General features: G+C 37.9%; 1 protein-coding gene across 1 annotated transcript; it reads right to left on the reverse strand.

The window, feature by feature from the left end:
* Positions 1-1,812: 1,812 nt before the first annotated feature.
* Positions 1,813-26,860, reverse strand: LOC131942721 (serine/threonine-protein phosphatase 6 regulatory ankyrin repeat subunit B). The gene is made up of 3 exons (XM_059302642.1): positions 24,816-26,860; positions 19,314-21,485; positions 1,813-2,006 (listed from the first exon to the last, which is right to left on the reverse strand). The coding sequence occupies exons 1-3, from the start codon at positions 26,803-26,805 to the stop codon at positions 1,813-1,815; spliced, it is 4,356 nt and encodes a 1,451-aa protein (XP_059158625.1). The 5' UTR covers positions 26,806-26,860.
* Between the last annotated feature and the right edge of the window lie 456 nt (positions 26,861-27,316).

Raw genomic sequence — 27,316 nt, forward strand, 5'->3', positions numbered from 1 at the left:
CAAAGATCATAAGGACAACGCATAGACAACTTGACTGTTGTCAGTTGTGTAATGTTGGGAAGGGGTGGGGGTCAAAGGCAATAAGAATAACACATTGGCTACTTACAGCTGTGTAATGGTGGGCGGGGTGGGCTATAGGTTATAAGGACAAGACAAGGACTACTAACAATTGTATAATGATGGGGGGTCAAAGGTTATAAGGACAACACATTGGCTACTTAACTGCTGTATAATATAGGGGGGTCAAAGGTTATAATGACAACACATGTGCTACTTACAGTTGTGTAATGCTGGGGGGTCAAAGGTTATAATGACAACACATGTGCTACTTACAGTTGTGTAATGTTGCTCGGCAACGTGGTAGGGACGGAAGTGACGTTTTCGCCCATGCATTTGATTGTATCCTCACTGTTCATCGCCACACAAGGGACCGATCCCCAGTCGGCGTGGTGTACAGCTGACGTCATTGACAACATCCACATCAAAACCAGTTGAACCAGTAACAGCTGGTTGGGACGGGAAATCCCGGAGTTGTCGCCGGAAGTAGTCTTAAGTTTAAATATTTTCATCTTGAATTTTTTTTTCAAGTATGACGTGCTTTTTTTGTTCTTCACTTTTTAAATACCGCACGCAATATTCTCTAGTAGTTTTTTTTTTCTCGTTTAAATGAGTTTTTTTCGTCGATGATTTACCTCCCATAATCTCATCGTTGATTGGCTGTTTTCTGCTGTGGTGAAATTATCTTCCCGGAAACAACCGAGGTGGTCGTGCTGCGGGATTACGTTTCCCATGGTGCTCCAGAATTTATGGCGGCCATGTTTACCCAGTCAACATTGTCGGGAGCCCGCTGTCAGGGGCAATTAAATATGAACATCACGGAGAATATGGAGCAAAATGTAATTTGGGTGCTCATGGCTCTTGTGTATATAATGAAGAAAAATATCTTGAAAATGTATTAATATTAACATGAATAATAAAGTTGTGTTGTGTAAGCCGATGTTTATCGATGTCTTAAAAAATATTGTGAAAGTTATTAATAATATTAATAATAAAGTTATACTTTGTTAGCTCTTATTTATCGATTTCGAGTTAACAAAGGAAAAGAATTATATATGTTGGTGTATGTGAACGCGGATACATTTTTTGTGTTTATTTTAGGCCTGCATTACCTCCCCGCGTTAGTAGATGCAGTCTTTCAGATTAAATTACCTCCCCGCGTTAGTAGATGCAGTCTTTTGCATTACCTCCCCGCGTAAGTACATGCAGTCTTTCAGGTTGGATTACCTCCCCGCGTTAGTAGATGAAGTCTTTCAGGTTGAATTACCTCCCCGCGTTAGTAGATGCAGTCTTTCAGGTTGAATTACCTCCCGCGTTAGTAGATGCAGTCTTTCAGGTTGAATTACCTCCCCGCGTTAGTAGATGCAGCCTTTCAGGTTGAATTATCTCCCCGCGTTAGTAGATGCAGCCTTTCAGGTTGAATTATCTCCCCGCGTTAGTAGATGCAGTCTTTCAGGTTGAATTACCTCCCCGCGTTAGTAGATGCAGTCCTTCAGGTTGTATTACCTCCCCGCGTTAGTAGATGCAGTCTTTCAGGTTGGATTACCTCCCTGCGTTAGTAGATGAAGTCTTTCAGGTTGAATTACCTCCCCGCGTTAGTAGATGCAGCCTTTCAGGTTGCATTACCTCCCCGCGTTAGTAGATGCAGTCCTTCAGGTTGTATTACCTCCCCGCGTTAGTAGATGCAGTCTTTCAGGTTGGATTACCTCCCCGCGTTAGTAGATGCAGTCCTTCAGGTTGAATTACCTCCCCGCGTTAGTAGATGCAGTCTTTAAGGTTGCAGGCGAGGATTTGAACCACGACGCTGGTGACACCCAGGTCCACGGCCTCCAGCAAAAAGCGGGTGAAGGGCTCGAGCAGGGGGTCAGGGAGCTGACCAGTCGTCTTCACCGCCGCACGGTCCATCAGGAGATAGTGGCTATACCTCAGGACCATTGGTGACGTCACACCTAGGGGAGAGAAACATTTTTAAAAAATACTGTTTAGACTTTAGACATTTACAGTCTATATTACTTCTTCTTCTTCGTTCTTATTTTTAGTATTCGAAGGGATTCCTTCCAACACAATTAAGTATACGTGTTAACTGGTTATGCGCCATTGAGGCCTTGACTCCTATTTCAGCCTGCTTTTCTTTTTGGATTTGCTTCCTAGCCTTTGTCCAGCCAAGAACTACAAGGTAGCAGTTGTTTAATTTTGGAGTTGTCTCTCTTAGAAGAGTGGCTGTCTCCAGCTAACGAGCCTCATCTGCCCGAGGATTCGAGACTTTTCGGTTTAGTAACTATGAGCTTTACCGACTCGACCACACCGACCCCTGTCTCTATTACGTTTCAATATATTAGGACTGGGTGAAGGGATGGGGGGAGGGGGGGTGATAAAATTTTTATTTATTTGCTACGAGTAGTATTGTTGTAAGCTATTCGGAAGAAAGGCATATACAAAAATATATACAGATACATTAAGCATTCCAAAAAAAACACCAAAAAAGGCCCTGGAAAATTTGGAAAAAAAAATCAAATTATATTACACTACTTTTTTTACCATTTTAAGTCCCACATTCCACCGTCTGCACTACCAGTGCTACCAGTGTATGTACACAGACTGTCCAAGTGAGGTAATCTAAGGGTCAATTTTTTGGTCCCTATCCACTTAGACCGCTGGGATGATTGAAATAAATGGCTCGCAAATTGGCGGCATGGGCGAATAGATCAATGTAAGTGGCTCGATAGATTTTTTTTTATTAAAGGGATTAATGCGTTCGTTTATTTTTTACAATGTTATGTGACCTTGGGAACTATTGATTTTGTAACTTTTTTTGTCTTGCTGAACATGAAGTAGGGATAAATAAGAAGACGATTGGAATGATATTAAAGAAAAAAATAATCGAATAAAAATCGGATTCTGTTGGATTATCTTGAGAGCCAACAAAAGGTGCAAAAACCACAAAATCGATTCTCGTCTGTGTCGTTTGGTCTGTTGGGTCGTCTGCCGAAAGATGGTAAACCGCCTTTGTAACTCTACGGAAGTCAGATGAATGTTGACAGAGGAATTTTGACAGAGGAATGTTGACAGAGGAAAGTTAACAATAAACAAACATAAATATTGACTGGCGATGAAAAAAAAAACAAGAAAAATTAAATGTTGACAAAAAAGTCAATAGACAGGAAAATTATCAAACAGAGAAATGTTTACAAAGGAAAGTTATCAACCAGATGAATATTGATAAAGGAAAGTTAAAAGAAGGGGGAATGATGACAACAGTGAGTTATCAAACAGAGGAATGTTGACAAAGGAAAATTAAAAGACAGAGGAACGATGACAGACAGAGGAAAGTTAATAGACAGGAACATTATCAAACAGAGCAATGTTTACAAAAGAAAATTAAAAGGGGTTTTAAAAGACAGATGGATGTTGACAAGGGAAAGTTGATTTGTTCGACCTAAAATTGGACACTCGTGTCACGTGCGAGTCACTTTCTTGTGTCTGTAGCAGACTTTCGTTTCTCCCTCAGCATGTAAGACACATTCCATTTGAAACACGCAATATGTGGTGTCTTTAAAAAAATCAAACCATACATTAATTAGAGTCGGTGTGGTGAAACTGTAGAGTGGTTAACTGCTAACCCAAAAGTCTCGAGTTCGGATCCTGGGCTGGAGGATGATGGACGTCCATGAGTCCACCCAGCTCTGATAGGTAGGCTACCTGTCTCACGTTAGGGAATCAATGGAAACAGAGGAACTCTACTTTATCTGCCCCTCGTGTGTCTTGGGCACGAACAGGAACAAATGATGGTAATGATACATTAATTAGATACGGTTGACCAAATATTTTAATGTTTTCTACGCAAGTAACTTTTGTCTTATACTACCACTTAACAAACAAGTTCTAAAGACTCTTCTAAAGCTGTTTTCAGTACCGGCTCAGCCCAACGGTACAAATAACTTGCCAGCTAGACTACTATACCACTATTTTTCAAGGGTTCTCATCAACGTATTTTTCACTAGTTTTTGTTGGTTCGTAGCTAAATTTTCTCTCACTAGTGTTTTTTCCCCAACTCTAAACAGGGGGAATTCAATACGCTGGGAAGGGAGGGGTAGTCTTGCACCAACCGTAGAAAGAGACAATCTGCTCTGAGGATTGGAAAATAAAACTGTTGAAGATGATGTGAGGCGTAAAGATAGCGAGCAATAGACAAGGTTTGGGGGGGGGGGGATTTTCGATTTGTACAATGAGAGGTGGGGCTAGAGTGGGCGGTGAAAGAGGAGCGGTGGAGAAGGGGGGTGTTATTTTGTTTTTAGGTCGAAATGAGGGGAATAAAATTGTGTTTTGTCTTTTGAAAGGCTTGTTTTGTTTGTGTCGTCATTAAAATAATTGCTAATTAACTATTTGTTTTTAAATATGCAGATTTACGAGTTTGATTGGTGTGTTTGTTTTGGCGCAGTTTTGGTGTGTTATATAATATAACTCGGCTTTACTTTTAGTGTAATACTGACTTTGGAGTTTCACGTGTTTCCTGGTGTGTTATGTGTAGAATGTTGTTCGTGTGTTAGGTTTGGAACACTGTAAGTGTGTTAGGTGTTGACGTTTTAGGCACGAGACTCGGTGTAGTGTAGGGGTGCGTATGTTAGATTCGACACAGACTTGGTGTGTTAGGTAAGACACAATGTTGGTGTGCTAAGTGTGGCAGTATTAGCATGTTTACGTGTGTTGAGTACTAAACTGAGCAGTGTGTAAACACCATAAAGTTCATCTAGTGTTATATGTTCCAGATAGCAAAACGAGAGTTCAATAGCTTATAACAGAAACGCGTAAAGAAGACACCTCTGTGTGCAATTTCCTTTTGTTAATCCAGTTGATTTATGTTAATCACGTCGTTAATCCATTGGATTCCGACAGCTGGAGATTGAGTTCAGTGGGGTTTGTTGTTTTGTTTTTTTGTTGCCAGTCGATACATGAGTACTGCTAGATCAGAAGCTAGGCCGTATAGCAACATGCTGATAGACGTTAACCAATTAATGTGTTGTTTTAATATTATACTTGAGCATACAAATTTTTTACAACACCCCCCCTCCTCCTCATTTTCAAAACATTTCTAAATAAATATTTAAATAAATAAATATTTAAATATTGTAATTTCATATGAAAGCCTTATGAAATCATGTGTTATAAATACGTTTATTTTAATTTGGATTTGGTCGTAGGTTTGAAATCTGATATAGACGTAATATACATTGACGTCAAGTTTCGTCAGGCAAGTACTGAAGTGGGATCCACATACACTGGAGAAACTGACCAAGAAACACCTGGGGAAGCTACCTGAATGCTGGCATCACAAAGATGGGCTACACGTCATGGTCATGGTAACACTATCACATCAACTACTCTAGGACAATAGTCCTTGTTGGACATTAGTCCTTGTAGGACACTAGTTCATGTAGGATTAACACCGACTATTGTAGTACTCTGATCAGGTTAGCCCTGACACATTAACTACTGTAGGACACTAGTCCTTGTAGGACACTAGTCCTTGTAGGACTAACACAAATTATTGTAGTACTCTGATCATGGTAATATTTACACATCAACTAATATTGGACACTAATTCTAGTAGGATTAACACCGCCTATTGTAGTACTCTGATCAAATACCCCTAACACATCAATAACTGTAGGACACGAGTCCTTGTAGGACACTAGTCCTTGTAGGTCTAGCACCGACTATTGTAGTACTCTGATCATGGTAACATTAACACAACCAAATTGGACACTAATTCTAGTACGACTAACACCGACTATTATAGTACCACCCATTTACAGAAATAGGACCAGCCAGCTTACCTAGAAGTACCATAAGAACAGCAACACTAGGATCAACAATTAAATCGCGTTACAATTAACTGGCCATCACATAGTTTCCCAAACGACGGCTTTTACAACAGAAGCAATCATTTATTAATCACAGCGCTTCTCAAACGATGAGTTTACTACAGAAGCAATCATGTATTAATCACAGCGCTTCTCAAACGATGAGTTTACAACAGAACCAATCATTTATTAATCACAGCGCTTCTCAAACGATGAGTTTACTACAGAAGCAATCATGTATTAATCACATCGCTTCTCAAACGATGAGTTTACTACAGAAGCAATCATGTATTAATCACAGCGCTTCTCAAACGATGAGTTTACTACAGAAGCAATCATTTATTAGTCACATCGCTTCTCAAACGATGAGTTTACTACAGAAGCAATCATGTATTAATCACAGCGCTTCTCAAACGATGAGTTTACTACAGAAGCAATCATTTATTAGTCACATCGCTTCTCAAACGATGAGTTTACTACAGAAGCAATCATTTATTAATCACATCGCTTCTCAAACGATGAGTTTTACTACAGAGCCCAGTGGCGTAGGCAGTGGGGGTTAGGGGGGGGGGTGATAACCCCCCCCATAGACCCCTCGGTATATATATAAAGTATGAAGGGGTGCAAATCGAAAGTGTGAGGGGGGTGCAAATCGAAAGTGTGAGGGGGGTGCAAATCGAAAGTTTGTCCCCGGGTAAAAATTTACCCCCCCCCCTTGAGACGATCCTGGCTACGCCACTGACAGAACCAATCATGTATTAGCACTACTTAATCTTCCGTCGTTACGACCTTCACACACAGTTCCCCAAACAAACATCAAACAGGATCAAACATAATCGAGACTAAACCAAGATTACAATTAATTTAAAAACAACGTCAAAAAAAAAACAAAAAAACAATTAAGACCAGAGCATGTCCATCCACAGCAGACAAGAAAAAAAAAACATCCATTTGAAAACGGATAATCGTCTATTCCATTAGCGGCACAACCATTCGTTATAGTTTTAAAACAACCTCTGTATTTAACTAATCTCATTTGATTATAAATCCCATTTGTTCACAGTTTAAATTTAAAAATTCATCGACCACGAAAGCGCAGAAAAAAAATAATTTAAAAAACCCTCCCCACTATTAAAATCACGACAAACTGTAATTATTAACATCGGCGGCACGGTAACGTTGAAAGGTTAACGTTGATGAGCGAAGATAAAAACACATCGCTCAACAACCTTTTTTTTTTAATCTGATGATCACAGATTATTTTTTTTTACCCGGACCTACAAATCCTAATCAACAAGGTTTTAATTAATTAAGCCGTGAGATGGGTAAATAAATTGCGATTTGCTGTACGCTCAGAAGGCGTGTTAAAGCTTAGATTTGTAAACAACAAATTGATGGCCGACGTTTCTTTTACTTTTATTATACGACACGATTTATTTACAAAAATATTTCTTTATTTAAAATGTTGTTTTTGCCATACGTTAACTTATTTTGAATATATGTTCATTGACCTTTAGTTAGGGTGAGAAGCTTTTCCAAAATCAAGAGCCATTATGTGCTGGAGCTTATAAAAATATTTAGTTATCGTAGTAAAACACCTAGGATATTTCACAATATTAAAACTAATGTAGCCTACTGGGTATCCACGTTTTGATTTTCCTTGTATAAATATAAAGATCTGACAGTAGATAAACATCGCTTTACTCATGCCCGTACAGATGTCGCTCCTTGAGAAAGGCACGAAATTGGTACTAGCCGGAATCCGTAGGTTAGTCCCAGACTTAATGGCATCCGATGATTTTAATAAGATGCCCCTCTATCAATTATTTATACATCGATAACCAAATCATATTGTCTTAAAAAGTTGAGGGTAAAAAATTAAGGGTCATAAGAATACTTACCGAAATAGTTTTTGAGTAAAACAAGTTAATAAAAAGTCTAGTGACAATTTAAGCGCAATTTCCTTATGTTATCCATAACAATTTTAAATCAAGATAAATCATATATTCAGCAACGGTGCCCAAATATTAAAACGTTTATATCAGTATTTGACTATGATTAAAACCCGCCCTCTTGTTTGTAAACATTAGCACGTGGAAAAAAACGAGCGACGCGTAGCTCGCCTCTCTCTCTCTCTTGCCGCGCGCAGTGACGCGAACGATCCCACGTCGCGACAGGCTAGCCTCCCGTATCAGTCGAAAAAAAATCCTTTCGAACCTCCGCTCATTTGCTATGGTAAAATCCTTTCGAACCTCAGCGCTTTGCGCTAAATCATCCTAGGCCTACACGATGCTCAGTTTAAAAATTCTTAATTAATTTTTTGTGGCCGAACGAAAGGATATTTTTGAAAACTTTCTTCGGCAATATTGTTCTAAATTATGGCAGGAATCGATTGGTAAATGTTTCAAGTCGCTAAGTGGTCTGGTTGCCGAGATATGGGCCAAAAACTGCATTTTTTTTTCGAGGTTTTTTGGCTTTTCCGGGAAATCCAGGAAGGAATTCCGGAAATTTTTTTGGCCTATGTTCATCCTCGGAACTTGCTTAACATATTTGCTTTTGGGACTAGTCCTCGATATTGCTTCGTTGAGGAGGAGATACGACTTAAAGCTGCGGACACGCTGCGGACACACATCCATACATCCATCCATCCAGAAATGACGAGTTAATAATCGCAATCCCCCAGTATGGAAATTGCGCTTAAAAAAGGCCTAAAAATACACGGCTTATGCTACATTTGATTTACTAAGGTTATATTTACTTTCTCGTATATACGAAGTATAGAGAAAGTCTTGTAATCGTGCAAAAAAAAAAAATCGAGATTTTTGCAAATCTCGACGTTTTGCATCTCACTGATACGGAAAAACATAATTTTGCAATCTTGTCCGTATGTCTGTGTGTCTGTGTGTGTGTGTGTGTGTGTGTGTGTGTCCGTGTGTAAACACGATAACTTGAGTACCGTTACAGCTAGGTTGATGAAATTTCATATATAAGTATTTAATCAAAATCGTAGATCCGTATCAACTTTTGAGCGATTTCCGATAACCGGAAGTGGTACTTTTCCTACTTTGAATTTTTCAAAAGCCTATAACTTGAGTACTATTTCAGATAGATAAATGAAATTTCATACGTAAGTAAAAGATCTAATTCTCTACCTTCTATCAAATTTTGAGTCATTTCCGTTGACTGGAAGTAGTACTTTACGCTACTTCCGATTTCTCAAAAAACTAATGTAAATTTTAAAAGTAATAATAATATTGCGCACTATTATGCGCTTTTTTATTTCGCGTTCACTTGGTGTGCAATTAATTTGTCTACGAGATTTTATTCTATTTTTAAAACTTTAAGTATTTAAAATGGATTAAAAATCATGTCTATAGCCCGAGTTCCCATCCCCTGTTATTTTATATAAGAATATTCGAGAAAGTTTAGGGGAGATCACTCCCGGTTTATTTATTCAGGTTAAAATTTCGTGTTGACGTAAACAAATAGCATTGTTGCCGTAAACGCAAAAAAAAAATATTCAGGTATTAATCTATAGCATGATTATTTAAAAAAATGTTCTAATTGTTTTTTTAGAAGTCATGTTTTAAATAATTTTATATCAGGAGGACAACATTTTTAATGCTTTAGGACATATAACAACATGGTATATCATATACATTGATCGCTTGATACATAACCTCATGTCATATACATTTTTCACTTAATATAGATCACTTGATATGCTGTTGACATTGACTCTTTGGCCTAATACATTTCAAATTGTGTCAAGCAAAATCTGTCAGCATTTAACGACAAAGAAGATCAAGTAATTTGAGTTAAATATCTTAAATATCACGCCTCTCTCAATAAAGTACTTTTAAAATGACAAGCTATTAAAATACCCCGGGGATTATTTAACCAAGTAAAAGTATGACATATACATGTGATTTATTTTTTTGTACTTTCGCAGCTTTAAATTTTTTTACATGTTCAAGCTGATGTGTGTACATTATTTTAAATTTCACTCATGACAAATTTTAACGAAGCGTTAAACTGATAAAACGGTGGAAGGAAGGACGGACAGACTATGGTGCTCACCCGGAATAAACACGATAGCTCATTTAAATTTCATAATTTTAATCATCCTGTGCGATGTTATTAAAACTGATTGTGTGGTTTTTGTATGATTAATGCAGATTCGCTATCCTTTGATATGCCGAGGTCTCTTAAGCAGATACACTCTACTTCACCTGCCCCATGTGTCTTGGACACGAACGGGAACTGATGATGACTAATTAAGATTTGATATATTTCATGTTTTTAGTAAGTGTTTTTGGTAACTAATCAAAATTTGGAAAAAAAAAGTAAAAAGCCATTCGTTTTTTTTCTCTCATTTTCTCATTGAAAATGTAAACAAACATCGCATACATTGGTCAATGTACATGACTTACCAATGCCTACAGCACATCAAGTGGTTGTTTATCAAGTTGACAATGTCTAAGACTTGTTATGTGGTTATGTGTCATGTGGTCTGTCTATGAAATATCGTGTGGTTATGTGTCTATAAGTGGTCTATGTCTATAACGTAAGTCGTTGCTCTCGACATACACCTTAGCGGGTTGAATAAGAGGAATCATTCACACACCCTGTAGGCGTCCCGTGGCTATTTTAACCCCTTCATTTCCACACACTAGTGACGTCACTAACTATACGCTAATGTACAAGTTACAAAATTCCGCTTCTAAAATTAAACAATATTCAGCGAATTAAATAAAAACCAAAAAATAAGGTTAATCAACATCATTGTTTTAATTTTTTTTAATAATAAATATCCAGTTGTTACATATTATTTCTGTTCCATTTTCAGTAACAGTTTCACAAAGCGTAACTATCGTTTTTTTATCTTTTTTTTTTTAATCTTTCAATACCAAAGCCCCGCTTCCATTATTGGATGGGCCTTCAAAGCCCTTATGTCGCGGGACCTCAACGGTACTTAAATACGACATTATTTACTGGGCATTGTACTCTAATCAAGGGCCCGGCTCGGATTACGGTAATCAGCTGATCTGTTGATGGCGGGGGTCAAATTTCATGGTGCTTTCGGTCAAGCTGGAGAACTGATTAAACTGTCATGGCGTCTACTGGTTCAGGAAGGGGGGCGTGTCCGGTCACGTGGCACATGTTAGCATACAGAGAGGAGAGTTGCTGGTGTTTTAGGTTGGTTGACAAACAGATTTTGTTGAGAGGGGTTGTTATAAAGATATTACTAATGTTAAAAAATAATCGTTATTGGTGTTGGATATATTTTTGGATTCAGAACTGCACAAAATACACTAAAACATCTCATTACAAGAGTATGAGTCAGAAAAGTACACCATCGAACAACGGGTCACCATCGAACAATGCGTCACCATCAATGGGTCACCATCGTATCAGACAAAACATTGCGAGAGTGAATGAGAGAGTGGAGCCGAGCGTACAATCCCACAATTCCTCTGTTATTTAAAAATCATTGAATGTGTACTCACTCAGGGAGACCAAAAGTCAAAGAGGCAAAGCACAAATTCTAGGACTTAAAGAGACAAAGCACAAATTCTAGGACTTAAACACGGAATGAGTCAGAGAGTCATAGGGCTAGATCTAAATATACAAACATAGAGATTTACTAAAATAAGCAGAATGAAAAAAAAAACATTGAGTAATAAAGCCAGATATACAAAGAGACAAAGTGCCAAGTTGTCGAAGAGCCAAAGAGAAAAATAGTCGAGAAGCCATAAAGTCAAAGAGCAAAAGAGTGAGAGTCACAAATTCAAAGAGCAAAAGTTAAACACTCAACATAATATCCCCAGCCATGAACGTCAAGTGTTGATGGTCAACTCTAAATCATGTTTAGATCCCAAATACAGCTAGGTAAAGTACACCCCACTTTATACAGCTACGTCAAATATCACCCACATAATACAGCTAGGTTGTATATACCCCACTTTACTGTAGGACTCCATCTAATCAAGTTAGCTCATTTGTCAAAATATGTCAGAAAAAACATGGGTGTCTCCTTAAGTCGTTTATTCACTACTGTGTTTGATATCACTCTAAATAAACCCTAGATCGCTCATACGATGATAGAAAAAAACTACAGATTTTACTTTAGGTTAGTGAAAATGAGATAAGATGAAGTCTGGGTAAGAACTTACCAAACTAGGAAGGAAAATCTCTCACTGGAATATGTCAAAAATAATTTTTAATGTATTTGGTTTGCAATTGTCTTGTTATTTTCAAAAATCACTATTTGCTAAATGATATAATTCTCAACACGTTAACGTTTTGTTGCACCTATTGCAGTTCTTGTTCATCATTTTTACTTTCTCGTATATACGTAGTATAGAGAAAGTATTGTAATCGTGCAAAAAAAAAAATCGAGATTTTTACAAATCTCGACGTTTTACACCTCACTGATACGGAAAAACATCATTCTGCAATCTTGTCCGTATGTCTGTGTGTGTGTGTGTGTGTGTGTGTGTGTCTGTGTGTCTGTGTGTCTGTGTGTAAACACGATTACTTGAGTACCGTTACAGCTAGGTTGATGAAATTTCATATATAAGTATTATATCAAAATCGTAGATCCGTATCAACTTTTGAGCGATTTCCGATAACCGGAAGTGGTACTTTTTCTACTTTGAATTTTTCAAAAGCTTATAACTTGAGTACTAATTCAGATAGATAAATGAAATTTCACATGTAAGTAAAAGATCTAATTCTCTACCTTCTATCAAATTTTGAGTAATTTCCGTTGACCGGAAGTACTAATTTACGCTATTTCCGATTTCTCAAAAACGCATGTAAATTTATAAAGTACTAATAATATTGCGCACTATTACGCACATTTGGTTTTGGTGCTCGCTTGGTGCGCAATTTTTTTTCTACTAGATTTTATTCTATTTTTAAAAGTTTAAGTAAACAAAAATCATGTCTATATTCCGAGTTGACATCCCACGTAGTGTTATATTAGAATATTCGAGAAAGTTTAGGGGAGATCACTCCCGGTTTATTTTAAAATGTTACTTTTGGTGTTCTTTGTTATCTAGCAGAAAGTATTGCAAAGTATATTGAGAATAAACTAATTGAATAAGTAGTCTACAACATCTTGGATGAAGATATCTCAGAACTGATGATATTGGTGATGTTGTGTTTTCACAAAATACGTGCATATGTTTGGGTATCAGTTGCTACCAGATTGCTATAGGCTGGCGATGCAGGGGTCGACCCAAAAAGAAATGGCGACGTAGGGGTCGACCCAGGAAGACGTGGTGACGTTATAAATTTAGCTAAAGCAATGTTCTTGCTTGACGGGTCTAGCTTTAGAACTCCTCGTGTAGCTTGGAACTAGCTTTAAAAATATTCTTATTCCTGTAGTTAGGATTAATTACAAAAATATCCACCAAGTGTGATGTTAAGATTCACTTTCTTTAGTCTATCAATAAATTGACTTTGTTTTCCCACTTCCATTTTCATTTGGGCATCTTTATATATATACATATATATATATATATACATATATATATATATATATATATATATATATATATATATATATATATATATATATATATATATATATATATATATATATACATGTATATATACATGTTTATCTATTAGACACTTCATCATATTCGAGGTAAATAGTTTATCCTCGTCACCACTAGCCAACAGAAATGTACTGATGGGATACAGGAGTGGCGTCCCATTCATTACTGTAAGTCACTGCTCGTGTCCAATATCCTACCAATCGTCACCCTGGTCTGTGCTGGACTGTAGAGAGGGTTATCTGAGTCTCCAGTAGCCCATAGACCGTGGTCTATGCTGGACTGTAGAGAGGGTTATCTGAGCCTCCAGTAGCCCATAGACCGTGGTCTATGCTGGACTGTAGAGAGGGTTATCTGAGCGTCCAGTAGCCCATAGACCGTGGTCTATGGTGGACTGTAGAGAGGGTTATCTGAGCCTCCAGTAGCCCATAGACCGTGGTCTATGCTGGACTGTAGAGAGGGTTATCTGAGCGTCCAGTAGCCCATAGACCGTGGTCTATGGTGGACTGTAGAGAGGGTTATCTGAGCCTCCAGTAGCCCATAGACCGTGGTCTATGCTGGACTGTAGAGAGGGTTATCTGAGCCTCCAGTAGCCCATAGACCGTGGTCTATGCTGGACTGTAGAGAGGGTTATCTGAGCCTCCAGTAGCCCATAGACCGTGGTCTATGCTATATCGGTGAGAAGGTTACCGGAATCACTTCATCTTAATGCTAGACTGATCAATACAAATGTATAGATCGTTTTTCGTTTTTTTCTGTCCAGTTCAAGTTTTTTTTATTATTTGGGTATCTATTTACGTTGTGAAAAATGAGTTTGGTTTTTTTTTTAATTTAAGGTAGAGTCTTTGGTTTTCTAAAATAACAAGGATTTTTCTTAAACTATTGAGAATGTTGGTTAATACACTGGACATGACAAATAGCAAAAAGATACGACAGACAGGAGAATTCTATATCAATCTTAAGGTAGAGTAGTTGACTTTCTAATAGAATATAAAGAAGGAAGGGGGGGGGGATTGGGTGTCAGCAATAGACATGAAATTGTAGCAGAGGCGTAGCGACCCTTCCCGGCGCCCGGGGAAAAACTTTTGATTTAACTTTCAATTTGTTTTTCCAACCCATTTTGGCGCCCCCCCCCCCCCTCAGGTCGGCGCCCGGGGACATATGCCCCCCCCCCCCCTCGCTCCGCCTCTGAATTGTAGAGCTACCTCATTGTATCAATACACTAACATGCACACAAACACACAAAAACTCACGCACTAATCAAATTGTCTGTTTCAATTTCGCGAGAAGTCAATGACAAATCATCAAAAGGATTAGTGAATTTTAACAAAAACAATTTCTCTATTTCGGTAAACTAATTTTTTGGTCAAGGGATAATGGGGAAGAAAAGTGCTCTCCCTTTCTATTATCCTTTACCAGCGGCTGTACAAGAATTTCCATTTAGATTATCTATTATCTGCATCCATGTATCTGTAACGTGCATCGTAGATAAACGTGCTTCAACACCATCGAGTTAAAGCATTTTTGTTGTCAGGGGTCAGCCTTAGAGATATTGCTAGGATTCGGTCTATTTTTAGAATTCCGTTTAGATTATAATGTAAGGGGTTATTCATAAATGGCATCACGCTTTTTTTTGACGATTTTTACCTCCCCTCCTCCCCTCCGTCACACATTGTCACAAAACGCCAGCCCCCCCCCCCCCCACCACCACCCTAAAATGACGTCACACCTCAACCACCTACCCCACCCCCCTCAAAACTGGAGTTAAATTTTTCTTAAAAGCATCGATATTGCTCCAAAATCGTGTCTGAACACTGAGTATTTTAAACAATTCCTATTACAATTTATTAAACAGTTTTCTAAAACGCGAAATAACGGCTAAAACTTGTTTTCTAACATCGCTTTTATAATGCAAAAGTTTGACGTCGCACCATCTGAACACACCCCCCCCCACCTTTCTCTCATCAAACGCCGTCACAAAATTACGGAACCCCCCCCCCTCACCCCTACGAGTGTGACGTCATCCCCTACGAGCGTGACGTCATTTATGGACGACCCCCTTAAGCTATCCGTTAGACCAGGCATACACATAGTTGGGTACGGAGAGTCGACGAGTACCATTAGAACACGGAGACCTCGACTTTCTTCCTCGGCATGCCCAGATCCTTTTAACCCTAATCCAATTACCGGACATCAGGTAAAAAACGTTTTTTTTTTGTCTCGACAGCATCTAACGACGTTATCTCTTCACTCCGGACCTGCTCGCTCGTTACCTCGGGCCACTAACTGGCCCAGTGGCCAATTAAATATGCATGGCCAGGAAAAAAAACACCCACTAATACCAGCAAATGGTGGGGTGGGAGGGGGAATGGATGACTAGAGAACTCTTGCACCACGTGGTTCATCAGACTTCCGGTCATGCAGTAGATAGTGATCGTCTTTGATAACACGATCACTTCTTCCGGACTTTTTTTTTATATGCAAGTTAAAGGGTTAAAGTATAGGATACTGTCAACCTTGACTAGCATACACACCAGAGGCGTAGCGAGGGGGGGGGGGGGTGGGCGGGACATCTGTCCCCGGGCGCCGACCTTAGGGGGGGGGGGCGCCAAATTGAAAGTTCGAGGGGGGGGGGGGGTGCAAATCGAAAGTTTGTCCCCGGGCGCCGGGAAGGGTCGCTACGCCTCTGATACACACATAAGAATTTGGAAAGCATACCTACGTGTATTGTATCTTTACATGTGCGTGTATGTACTCAAAGGCAGAAGCAGACATGAACATATAATCCTCGTCGTTTTCTAGACTTGATGTTTATCCCTTCTCCCCCCCCCCCCCCTCATACACACACACTACACACGCATGCAAACAGCTAAACATTATTTATTTCACTAAATGAATTATTTGTATTTTCTGTCTAGAACAACAAAACTTAAAACAAGTTCAATTAATACATAAGAACGTCCGTGTTAAACATGATACAACTTATTTCAACTTCTAAACAAACAAGAGAAAGACCCGCAGCAGAAAAAAACAACAAATTAAAAAATAAGTTTCAAAACTTGCCTTTTTTATGTCGCTAAGCCTAGTCTTTATTCCACTAAGTGTTGTTTTGAAATACCTAAACACAGTTTTCTAAACCGAGCGGTTAAAATCACAGGTATAAACTCTATCCGAGCCAACCTTCTTTGGTGGTAGAACATCGATTCCCCTACGTATCGATACTCTTCTTTGAACTCTTCACTGTCTAGCGCGCGGCCAACTTGTCGCTGTCAGCGCGACGCGCATGCGCATGTGTGTTGATTAGCGCCGGTCGCCTGCTGTTATTTCTACTTTCTAGAATATTCAAGAGGATTGAGTCTTGCCCTTATCCATTAACAGAATAGTAACTCAACTAGATGGAAGATTTAATACAGACCGTCTGATTTTATATTTAAAGATAAAAACCGTTGTAATAGTTTTATTTTTCAATTTTGCTTCCATTGTTATTTTAAATACACAAAATATTTAATTTATGAGACAATTCTAAAAAAAAAACTACAATCAATTACAAGTACTGTAAAAGGTGTCGTACATAGATTATGTAATTAGGGGATTGGAGAGAGTCTGATGTTATGCTACCAATGAGGGAAATAAAAATATTCGTACATAAATTTATTCCCTTAAGGTTTTTATTTTTTGGTAAATAGCAGGTACTTTTAGTCATCTTTACAATGGTTAGGGGCTGGGCAGATCGGAGTCGGTGACGAGGTATGAAGCTAGCCTAGAGAGTATGGGTAAAATAGGGTAAAAATGCCTCTCATAACTTTCGAACGGTAATCACTTTTTAAATTATGCAATTCAAAGAGAGTTGAATATAAAAATTCATTATGAATGTACAAAATGTGGTAGCGCATTGACTACAACAAGAGCCATCCAGGCAGCCGTCGTAAAAATCTCAGTTACAAACAAAGCACATTTTTTCATAGTGATTTTGATATTTGATAAATATTACCTGTAAATATTGTATTTATAGGCTACACACATATATATATATATATATACACACACATATATATATATATATATACATATATATATGTGTGTGTGTATATATATATATATATATATATATATATATATATATATATATATATATATATATATATATATATATATATGTATATGTATATATATATATATATATATATATGTATATATATATATATATATATATATATATTATATATATATATATATATATATATATATATATATATATATATATATATATATATATATATATATATATATATATATATATATATTGGCTTTACACTAGCTGCAAAATTGGAAACTTTGGACCATGTTAAAGTAATGCAAGTGTTTTATTAGTGATGAAACCATTTAAGGGCGATAACAATGATATTACCCATTTATTGTACTACGTACGATAATTACTTCCCTTCGTGGTTAAAAGAAACTTCGACATAGCAAAACAAACACATTCGATGGATTTATAATATCTGTTATTATTTTTAAGCCCCTTGTTGCAAATAATTAAAACAAAATAATTCTTACGATTGGCACTTTTTTTCAAAACTTTAATTTCTTCATATTTGTTTGAAACCATAATTATAATCATACTCTTATCACTAACAAAAGTAGATTGTAGCAGACGGCCAACATACTAGCCTAATTATCTAATAGATTTCTAGGAACTGTTTGGAAATTAGCTTTGGCGTGAATAACACCAGGTGTAACACTGCCTCAGTGTGGATAAGGTGTGATGGTCACCCTCTGAGGTGTAGAGTATTTACGGGCTGACAATTACAATTTCGTATTCAATTTCGTATTCAATTTCCTAGACTTCCTTAGAATTGCAATTACAACTTTAATTTCAACATTGCATTTTCATATAGCCTTTAACATCATGTAGGCCGCAACATGCGGCACTAGTATGATAAAATAAAATCACTGTACCTTCATTATGTCTATATTCTATATACATTACTCTATGTCCATGGCAGCATACTGTCATGACCACCGGAAGCCTGGAGTTTGAATCCTGTCAATACAGTCGCAACTACACAGATACCCAGAGGTCACATGATATGGGAAACACGGGGAAACATTGCTCACCGAAGAGCACAAAAATAACATCAACCGTTGCGGTCCCACATAAGGTTTAAATTATCCCCATTGATCATGGTAACACTAGGTTACACTAGGTTACACTAGGTAATTCACTTATCTAAACAACTGCGTTAAAAAAAATTAAATAAGCAAGTGCAAACCTATTTATGTTACCTATTTATTATACCTATTCATAAAGATAAAGGAAATCCAGAAACACTTATTTGCTTAGATCAGGAGTGTGGTCACATGTTTACGGTATTTGAGATGTAAATGTACAATATAGCTGTAGGCAAAATAATGTTAAAATTGTATGTCGTTAACATTTTTTAAAAACCCATTAAAACAAGTCCTTTTTGTGATGTCAGTAATTATTTTTCTAGTGCTATCCAGGATGTGTTTATACCTCTACTTAATTAAAATAAATAACTTAATCTTATAATCTAGATCTCAATTAGAACAAAGTCCATATTTCTATGTTCCAAAACACGCGTAGAATAAATGTCTATAATTCTATGTTCCAGATCCCACGTAGAATAAATGTCCATAATTAAATGGTCTAGATCACAAGCAAAATAAATGTCCATTATTCCACGAACTAACGTCCACACTTAGACAGGTGTTCCATATCCCTTTAACTTATCAAATATTTGAACACAGCTTTCGTGCTGAAAATTTTCAGCCATCATTCGGGCGTTGATGTTATCGCTGTTACATAGCGTGCAATCAGCTCCACTCTTCAGCAACTCTTCCACACACTGGGCGGCCCCTACCCTCGCAGCTCGCATTAAAGCCGTATACCCGTCATGATCTCTCCTGTCTATGTTCAAATCTCGCTTCATTAGCATCTTAAGACATTCAAAATTTCCATTTCCCGCTGCGTCCATGAGTACCGTGACTCCAAACGTGTCTTGAACGTTGACGTCAGCTCCGTGTTGTAAAAGCAACTCAATGCACCGTGTGTTGTTTTTTATATTCGCCATAAACAAAGCTGTCTGCCCGTCAAGATTCGCCTGGTTCACGCTAGCGCCTGCTTGTATTAACAAATCCAGGCATTGGACCGAGCCTGCGACCGCCGCATGCATCAAAGCTGTTTCTCCAAGCTCGTTGCACCAGTTGACATCAACGGTGTTTAAACAATCCTTCAGCGATTTCTCGTCTCCTTGGCCGGCACACGATATCAGCGTGGAGACGGCAGCGGATTTTTGTGACTTGGTCTGACTGGCCAATGTGAGCAGTCGTAGGCACTCTTCGTGGTTGTAAGCTTGAGCGTAGGTGAGCGCGGATACCCCGTGTGCGTTTTTGCGGTTGGGCGCGGCCCCTGATGTTAACAGATACCGTACCACGTGACTGTACCCATGCATCGACGCCCTCATCAGAGCCGTGACGCCATCACCATCCTCCACTTCGACATCCGCCCCGGCTTTTTGCAACCTCTCCACACTGTCTAGATGACCTTGACCCGAGGCTAGCATAAGACTGGTGGCGCCATCTTGGTCCGTGGCGTCCACCTCAGCTTTGTTCGCCAGTAGACACGTCACGCAGTCGCCCCGGTTGTAAACACTCGCCAGCATCAGTGCTGTCACGTGACTCCCGTTTCTTTTATTCACGTCACTGCACGGAGCCAACACCTGAACACACTGCGTATACCCGAAAACCGACGCCTCCATTAACGCGGTATAACCTTGTAAATCACACCCATTCACTTCCGCTTCATTTTTTATCAACGCTATCAGACATTCGACGTTGTTCGAAGCTGCGGTTTCAATCAAAGGAGTCGTTCCATTTTTGTCAGGCAAGTTAACATCAGCACCTGCTGTTTCTATAAGACTTAACGCGCAGTCGACTTTTCCAAAACGTAGAGCCAGCATTAAAGCAGTTTCCTCTGAACAATTTTTCAGATCTGTATCCGCTCCTAATCGAGTGAGTAGCTCAACACATTTCAGTCTCCCGTATATGGCGCTGTACATCAGCGCTGTCTGACCTAGTTTATCACGTGCGTTTAGATCGGCTCCGTTGTTGACGAGAAGTTCCAGACTCTTCACGTGACCTCTCACAGCGGCAATGATCAAGGCAGTGGCACCGTCTTCGTTTCTTGTTTCTAAGTCGGGGTTTTTTGTCATCAGTTCCTGCACCACTTTGTCGTGTCCCTCGTAGACGGCAAACATCAAAGCCGTTAGGCCGAACTTGTCCTGGTCATTAACCTTTGACCCGGCTTTGATGAGGTGTTTAACACAAGTCACGTGACCTGCCCTTGATGCATACATTAACGCGTTACGTTTATCGTCATCAGTCAATCGCGCTTCCGCGCCTCCATTTTTCATTAGCGCCCACAAAATATCATCATAACCTCTAGCAGAAGCCAGCATTAGAGGTGTCAACCCGTTTTTGTAAGCTTGGTCGGAGTAAACACCGCGCACGATAATCTCTTTCACAGCTTGGAGATTGTTTCTTAACACAGCGAACATGAGACAGCTTGCTCCGTCTCCCCTCGATATGTTCCCACCAGCCCCCGCCCTCAACAACATCTGCATACAATCCCAGTCTCCCTTCCAAACAGCCACCATCAGAGCAGTGCCGCAATGCTGGCTCACCCTGTCTAGTTGGTCGCTTGCTTGTTTAAGCAAAACATCCAGGCACTTTTTGTGAGAGAAGAAAAGCGCAAACATGATCGCTGTGATGCCTTTGTTGTTGGCCAGCTTAACATCAGCTGAATGGTCTATTAAAATCTTGACAATTTTATCTTGACCTGCCCTCGCGGCCCACATCAGCGGAGTGTTACCCAGTTTGTCTGTTTGGTCTACACAATCGTGCTTCTTTCTGCACCACTGCACAACGCCTTTTTCGTCGCCAGCTTTGATCATAGCTTTTATGTCGTCCCCATAGTCTGTGGAATGTAGTTTAGATATGTGTTAGCAATTTATGATTTTAGCTTAATTACTTCAATTAAAACGGTATTTTAACTAATGAGACAATATTTTAATTTAAACCTCAAAAATAAACTGTCAGTATATTGTTATCAAAAACATATAAAAAGAAACTTCTGTGATATGGATATAAAGACGGCTTATGGAAAAAACAGATATAAAACAATATATATATATATATATATATATATATATATATATATATATATATATATATATATATATATATATATATATAATATCATCAGCGATTGTTTAATGCCTAAGTCAAATAACCACTCAATTTTAAAGACAAAACAAGTAGAGGAAATGTAGGAATTTATATATTTGGGAATTGGAGTCACAAATGATGGAGACTGCTTCAAAGAATTAAATAATTAGAATTTGGGAACTAGCCAATATTTTGGTATTCTACAGAATATGTGGAAATTGGAAAGAAAGCAATTTAAAAGTCGCTGTATCGGAATGTAGGTAAACGACCAATGCAAAAACAATTAATAAACTAAAAGCTTTTCAGAACAACCGTTCTTCCGAATTATCCAGAAAGTCCTGACAAATACCACTATCATGGAAAGTTTATAAAAAAGGACAATCATTTTAAAGCATTAGTGGGAGTCGTCAAGTATATAAGATAGAGATTGTTTGGGGCTTGTGTTCAGAACAAGAGCAGACGCATTGGTTCAAGAATATCCTTAAATGAAAATCAAAGGGCAAGAAAAACAATCAAGTCTAAAAGAAATATGAAGAAGATCAAATAAGAAAGAGATGAAGGAAAGAGGTATAACAATCCAATAAGCAGAGGCTGTACGTATGGGTGTTGATAGATTATGGTAATGGTGATGATGATGATGATGATGATGATGATGATGATGATGATGATGATGTGGATGATGATAAAGATGAGAATGAGGATGATGAAGATGAGGATGATGAAGATGATGAAGATTAGAGACTAAAATATTAATTTAAGACAAACTTTGCACTTATCCCAAAACCATACCTTTTTGTGAGTTTAGGCTAAATTTTCGTTTGGTCCAAACTCCTATGCTTGTTATATGCCTCATTGTTTGATTCCCTGAAATATTTCCAAGTTTTCTAGTGGCACTTGATGTTTATTTTTTCTTCAGGACAAGATTATAAGGCCAGCTACTGTGACGGATAGAGTGAATGTGAAACTGTTAAAAATGTATATTTATTTTATCAATATTTTTAATTTGTTTTTTAGACTTAGGTCACTACAGTAGTATATGAGTTAAATAATATCTTAAGTGTGCCAATATAACAGATAATTACACAGATTATCAGATCTATACATTTTTAAATTTGTAAAAAGCATATGTAATACTTATTATCACTTTTCTAATAGCTAGTTATATACAAATCAAAATGATGCTTTAAAGTGCATATCTTGCTAGATTAATTCAATAATAAGCTCCTTATAGTCCTATATAATACAGAGTAAACAAAAGCATGGATGGTTTAAATGAAAACATACTAAATGTGTGTTGCTATCCAGAGTTGTCACGGGGCGGGTGCGGAGGGTGCGGACCGCACCGGGTGACACCATTTATGAGGGTGACACCATGTTAAAAAATTCAAGATTTATAGAATAAATGTTTTAGCCAGTTCATCGAATGGTTAATTAGAGTTAGGGGGGGGGAGGGTGTGACAACATGACGTAAACATTCAAACTATAGAGAAAACAATGCTACACCCAGCTGTATTAACAACCGACTATAGATAAACTTCATTAGTATTAAATGTGAACACTTTAACTTTTACCGGGGGGGGGGGGGGGGGACACCAGCTGCAGAATTTACAGAGTAAAATAGTCGGGGGGGGGGGGGGGTGACACCTTGAGGTGCCGCACCCGGTGACACCCGACCTAGCGTCGCCACTGTTGCTATCACAATAATGAATCCACATAAAATAACAAGATAAATTCTTAAGGTTTTCAAAAACTAAAATTTTAATACAATTAATTATTACATAAGTTTAATTGCTTCCAAGTATTGTTGAGTTGCTTTTTTTTAAATATTGTTATCATTCTTGGAAATAAAATTAATATTTCTTAGCGAAAGCAACAACCATAAAACACTGACAATTTAAAAAAGAAATGTTACAATTTGTTTTATAAATACTGCAATTTAAGAATATATCCGTTGCCCATAGAAAATACAAGATAAAATATTTGTGTCTGTTTGAATTTCAGCTCGTGAGAAAAGAAGCATTTTATTTTTACAAAATGTGAAGTATTTTTTTATTTTATTTTAAAACCCTGGTTATTGTAATAATAATAGTTTCAAAGAAACTTCAAATACAAGCAAAAACAAATTTAAGAAACGCCATAAATAAAACAAAATGTAACCACTACAAATCACTATCAAATTAAGAACTGTGGCATGTATAATAAAGGTAACCACAGCTATCCATGACATGTTTGTATGAGTTACAAAACTGTAAACACAAATAAAAAGAAACAAATATTTCTTTGTTCCGATTAGTAGATTCTATTGATTACAAACGGATAAGCACAATTTTTAAGGTATTTTGGCCAATGAAGTTAATTATCTTTCAATATACCAATAAAATAGGACGGCGTGGCCTAGCTGTAGAAAGCTATACTGCTAACTCGAAAGTCACGAATTCGGGTTCAAGTCATTATAATGTCCCTGAGTCCACCCAGCTCTGATGGGTAGTTAACTCATGTTAGGGAAAGCGAAGGCGGCTGGCCATAGTGCTGACCACACTCTCCTTCATATCACGAGAGCTCTACTTCATCAGCCGCACCAATAAAGTTGTTTTAAGTATGTATGCCTGTGTGCGAGCGCATATATATATATATATATATATATATATATATATATATATATATATATATATATATATATATATATATATATATATATAAATAAATATATATATATGTATATATATATATATATATATATATATATATATATATATATATATATATATATATATATATATATATATATATATATATATATATATATATATATATATATATATATATATATTGAAAAGTGAGAGATGCATCGTGACATTTATGAAGTTGGCAAAAGTTGTAGCTAATAGAAAACTGCCAGAGAATCTTTAAGTTTATATTTGAAGATTCGCGTGCCTTTATAGCGGTTTTTATTCCAAAATTTTATAGCAATCTGTATGATTATTTTTTTTAGCCAAATGGTATGCTGTTTGACGAGCATTGTTTGTTGCATTCCTGTTTGCATAGTATTTGAGTAGGAGCTTAACACAAGCTGTGTGACCCCTTTCAGCAGCATACATTAATGCGGTGTTTTTATTTGTGTCCCTTCGATCGGGAGATGCTCCAGCTTTCAATAGAAGTTCTACGCATTGAAAGTGGTTGTTTTTTGTCGCATGCATCATGGCAGTAACACCGTCATCATCTTGTTGGTTAATTGATTGTAGTTTCGATTTGTGTTGAATTAAAATAGTTAAACATTCATCGTGTCCGTTAACGGCTGCCAACATTAACGCTGTAACGCCGTTGATGTTTTGATGGTCAAGGTTAGCCTTTTGTTTCACTAACTCCTTCAGACAATCAGTGTGGTTCCCCATTACACACTCCATCACGGGTGTTACTCCGTATACGTCACATACGTTCACATTAGCGCCATTTTTTACCAAAGTTTTAACTATGTTTAATTTTCCCTTAGCTGCAGCAATAAGTACAGCTTTATTTTTGTCGTCAGGAGATACGCCCTCTTTTAAATATTTTTCAAGCATACTTTCGTCCCCATTCCATGTCGCGCACAGGATTTTTTCACTTAAGGCTTTTGCATCATCTGGAGGCGATATTACTTTTCGATGTTGCTCTTCTATTAATTTTACACATTCTAAGTATCCATTTGAAATAGCAACAGTTAAAGCTGTTTCTCCATACTTTGTTCGTTTCTCTATATCCGCGCCATGTTCTACAAGTTTTTTCACACACTCAATGTTCCCTTTCTCGCAGGCAAACATTAACGCTGTACACCCCTTCACATCTTGCCTATCCAGATCCGCTTTCATCTCAATAAGTCTTACAAGAAAGTATACATTTTCTATCCAAGCTGCGGCCATTAGAGGACTTACATTGTCTACAGCAGGAAGGTTCACGTTTGCACCTTTACTGATGAGAATGTCAAAGATTTCCTTGTTTTCAGACAATATGGCGCTGACTAATGGCGTCTTGCCATGCTGGTCCTGTGCATCAGGTTTAAAACCAGCTTCTAGAATGTTCAGTACACATTCCGTATGGTTGTCTTCAACCGCAAGTACTAAATCCGAGCTCCAGTTTTCACGTTCGTTTCTAAGTTTTCCATTTTCTGACGCAGAATTTAATAATTTCACGCAGTCGTGGAATCCTTTTAACACAGCAATCCTGAATGCCGTGTTTTTCTTGTCGTCCATTACGTTAAAGGTGGCACCACGGTTCAGTAGGACGTGTACAGATTCAGGGGAGTTGGCGAGGACAGCAAACATTAAGGCGGTGGTGCCTTGTCTGTCTGCGAGGTCTGGTTTAGCTCCCTCAGCTAAAAGCAGCTCCAGACAAAATGTGTTGCCTCTATAAGCTGCGTACATCAATGGTGTGATGCCGTCTGGTGTTTGATCATTCACATTATTTAGACTTGCAACTGCTATCTTTATTAAGTTATAATCACCATCATTTATTGCCGATGCAAGAGTAACACTGCCCACTCCTTGTTTTTCTTTAAACTGTGAGGGTTTATCAACTTTAATATAAAAATTAAGTTTGAATAAATCTAAGGGAACATGACCAATTACTCTGTACATTGAAATTGTGATTGGAACGAAACATGTCCCCTCAGTATTTGGTAATATTGTCAGTTGAAGATACATCTGTGAATCAATAAATTCTACTCCAATTGAATCTTCTGTCATGTTAATGTTTGTGTGTGAACGCTGGGATAAAGTGATAAGTTTACTCCGGGACAAACTGTCACCGAGGAGGCTTTCAACCATTAGAGGAATGAAACCTTTCAAAATATTTTTGTCGAGGTTATCTACGTGCTCTAACTGTTGCAGAATCTCGCGTTCAAAGTCAGAGACAGAAACTCGTGTTATTATACAAATGTTTGAATCACTTTGTGGGTTGTTTGTGTTAATTTGCAAATGATTTATATCACTTTGTATGATGGTTTTATAACTTTGTAAAGTCTTTATGTCAGTCTGAGATGTATTTATTTTAGTATGCGTGATGGTTATATCACTTTCTAGGGTAAGATTTTGCATTTGTGTGCACAATGATAAATCTTCATTCTCATTATTATGCTTCGTTGCTACTTCTACCGCATTTCCGTGTACGTTTCCTGCGTCTCTGTCTGCGGTATAAGCGCACTCATATAACTCAACTAAATCACCTCTTCGATTCTGTTTTGCGACATCGCGTGCATGAAATCCCTTTGAATTCCTGTGAGTCAAATCCGCCCCTGCATTAAGTAGTAACAAATTACACTCTAGGTCAGCGTGTACCGCAGCTAAGGTCAAGGCCGAGTCTCCTTGAGAGTTTGCCAGGTTTACATCAGCGCCATACTCCAGCAACAGTTCGACACACACAGGATGATCCGCGTAGGACGCCATCATCAAAGCTGTGTCACCATTCTCATTCATGTGATTTACATCCGGGGTGTATGCAAGAAGTACCCTCATACAGGCTTCATGTCCGTTTCGGGCAGACAGAATTAACGCTGTCGTACCATCAAGGCTCCTGATATTCACATCAACACCCATCTCTAACAATTGT

Source organism: Physella acuta, unplaced genomic scaffold (assembly GCF_028476545.2).
Source record: "Physella acuta isolate Inbredline_101_S28 unplaced genomic scaffold, ASM2847654v3 ptg000421l, whole genome shotgun sequence".
In the NCBI taxonomy this organism is placed as follows: domain Eukaryota; kingdom Metazoa; phylum Mollusca; class Gastropoda; family Physidae; genus Physella; species Physella acuta.

Excerpts from the sequence above, each read along its gene's own strand:
- LOC131942721 (XM_059302642.1), bottom strand. The coding sequence starts at position 26,805 with ATGCAAAATCTTACCCTAGAAAGTGATATAACCATCACGCATACTAAA. Across the intron at positions 21,486-24,815 it reads AATGTATGCTGCTGAAAGGG|ACTATGGGGACGACATAAAA; the intron begins GTCACACAGCTT and ends TACATTCCACAG. Across the intron at positions 2,007-19,313 it reads TGGAGCTGATTGCACGCTAT|GTGTGACGTCACCAATGGTC; the intron begins GTAACAGCGATA and ends TCTCTCCCCTAG.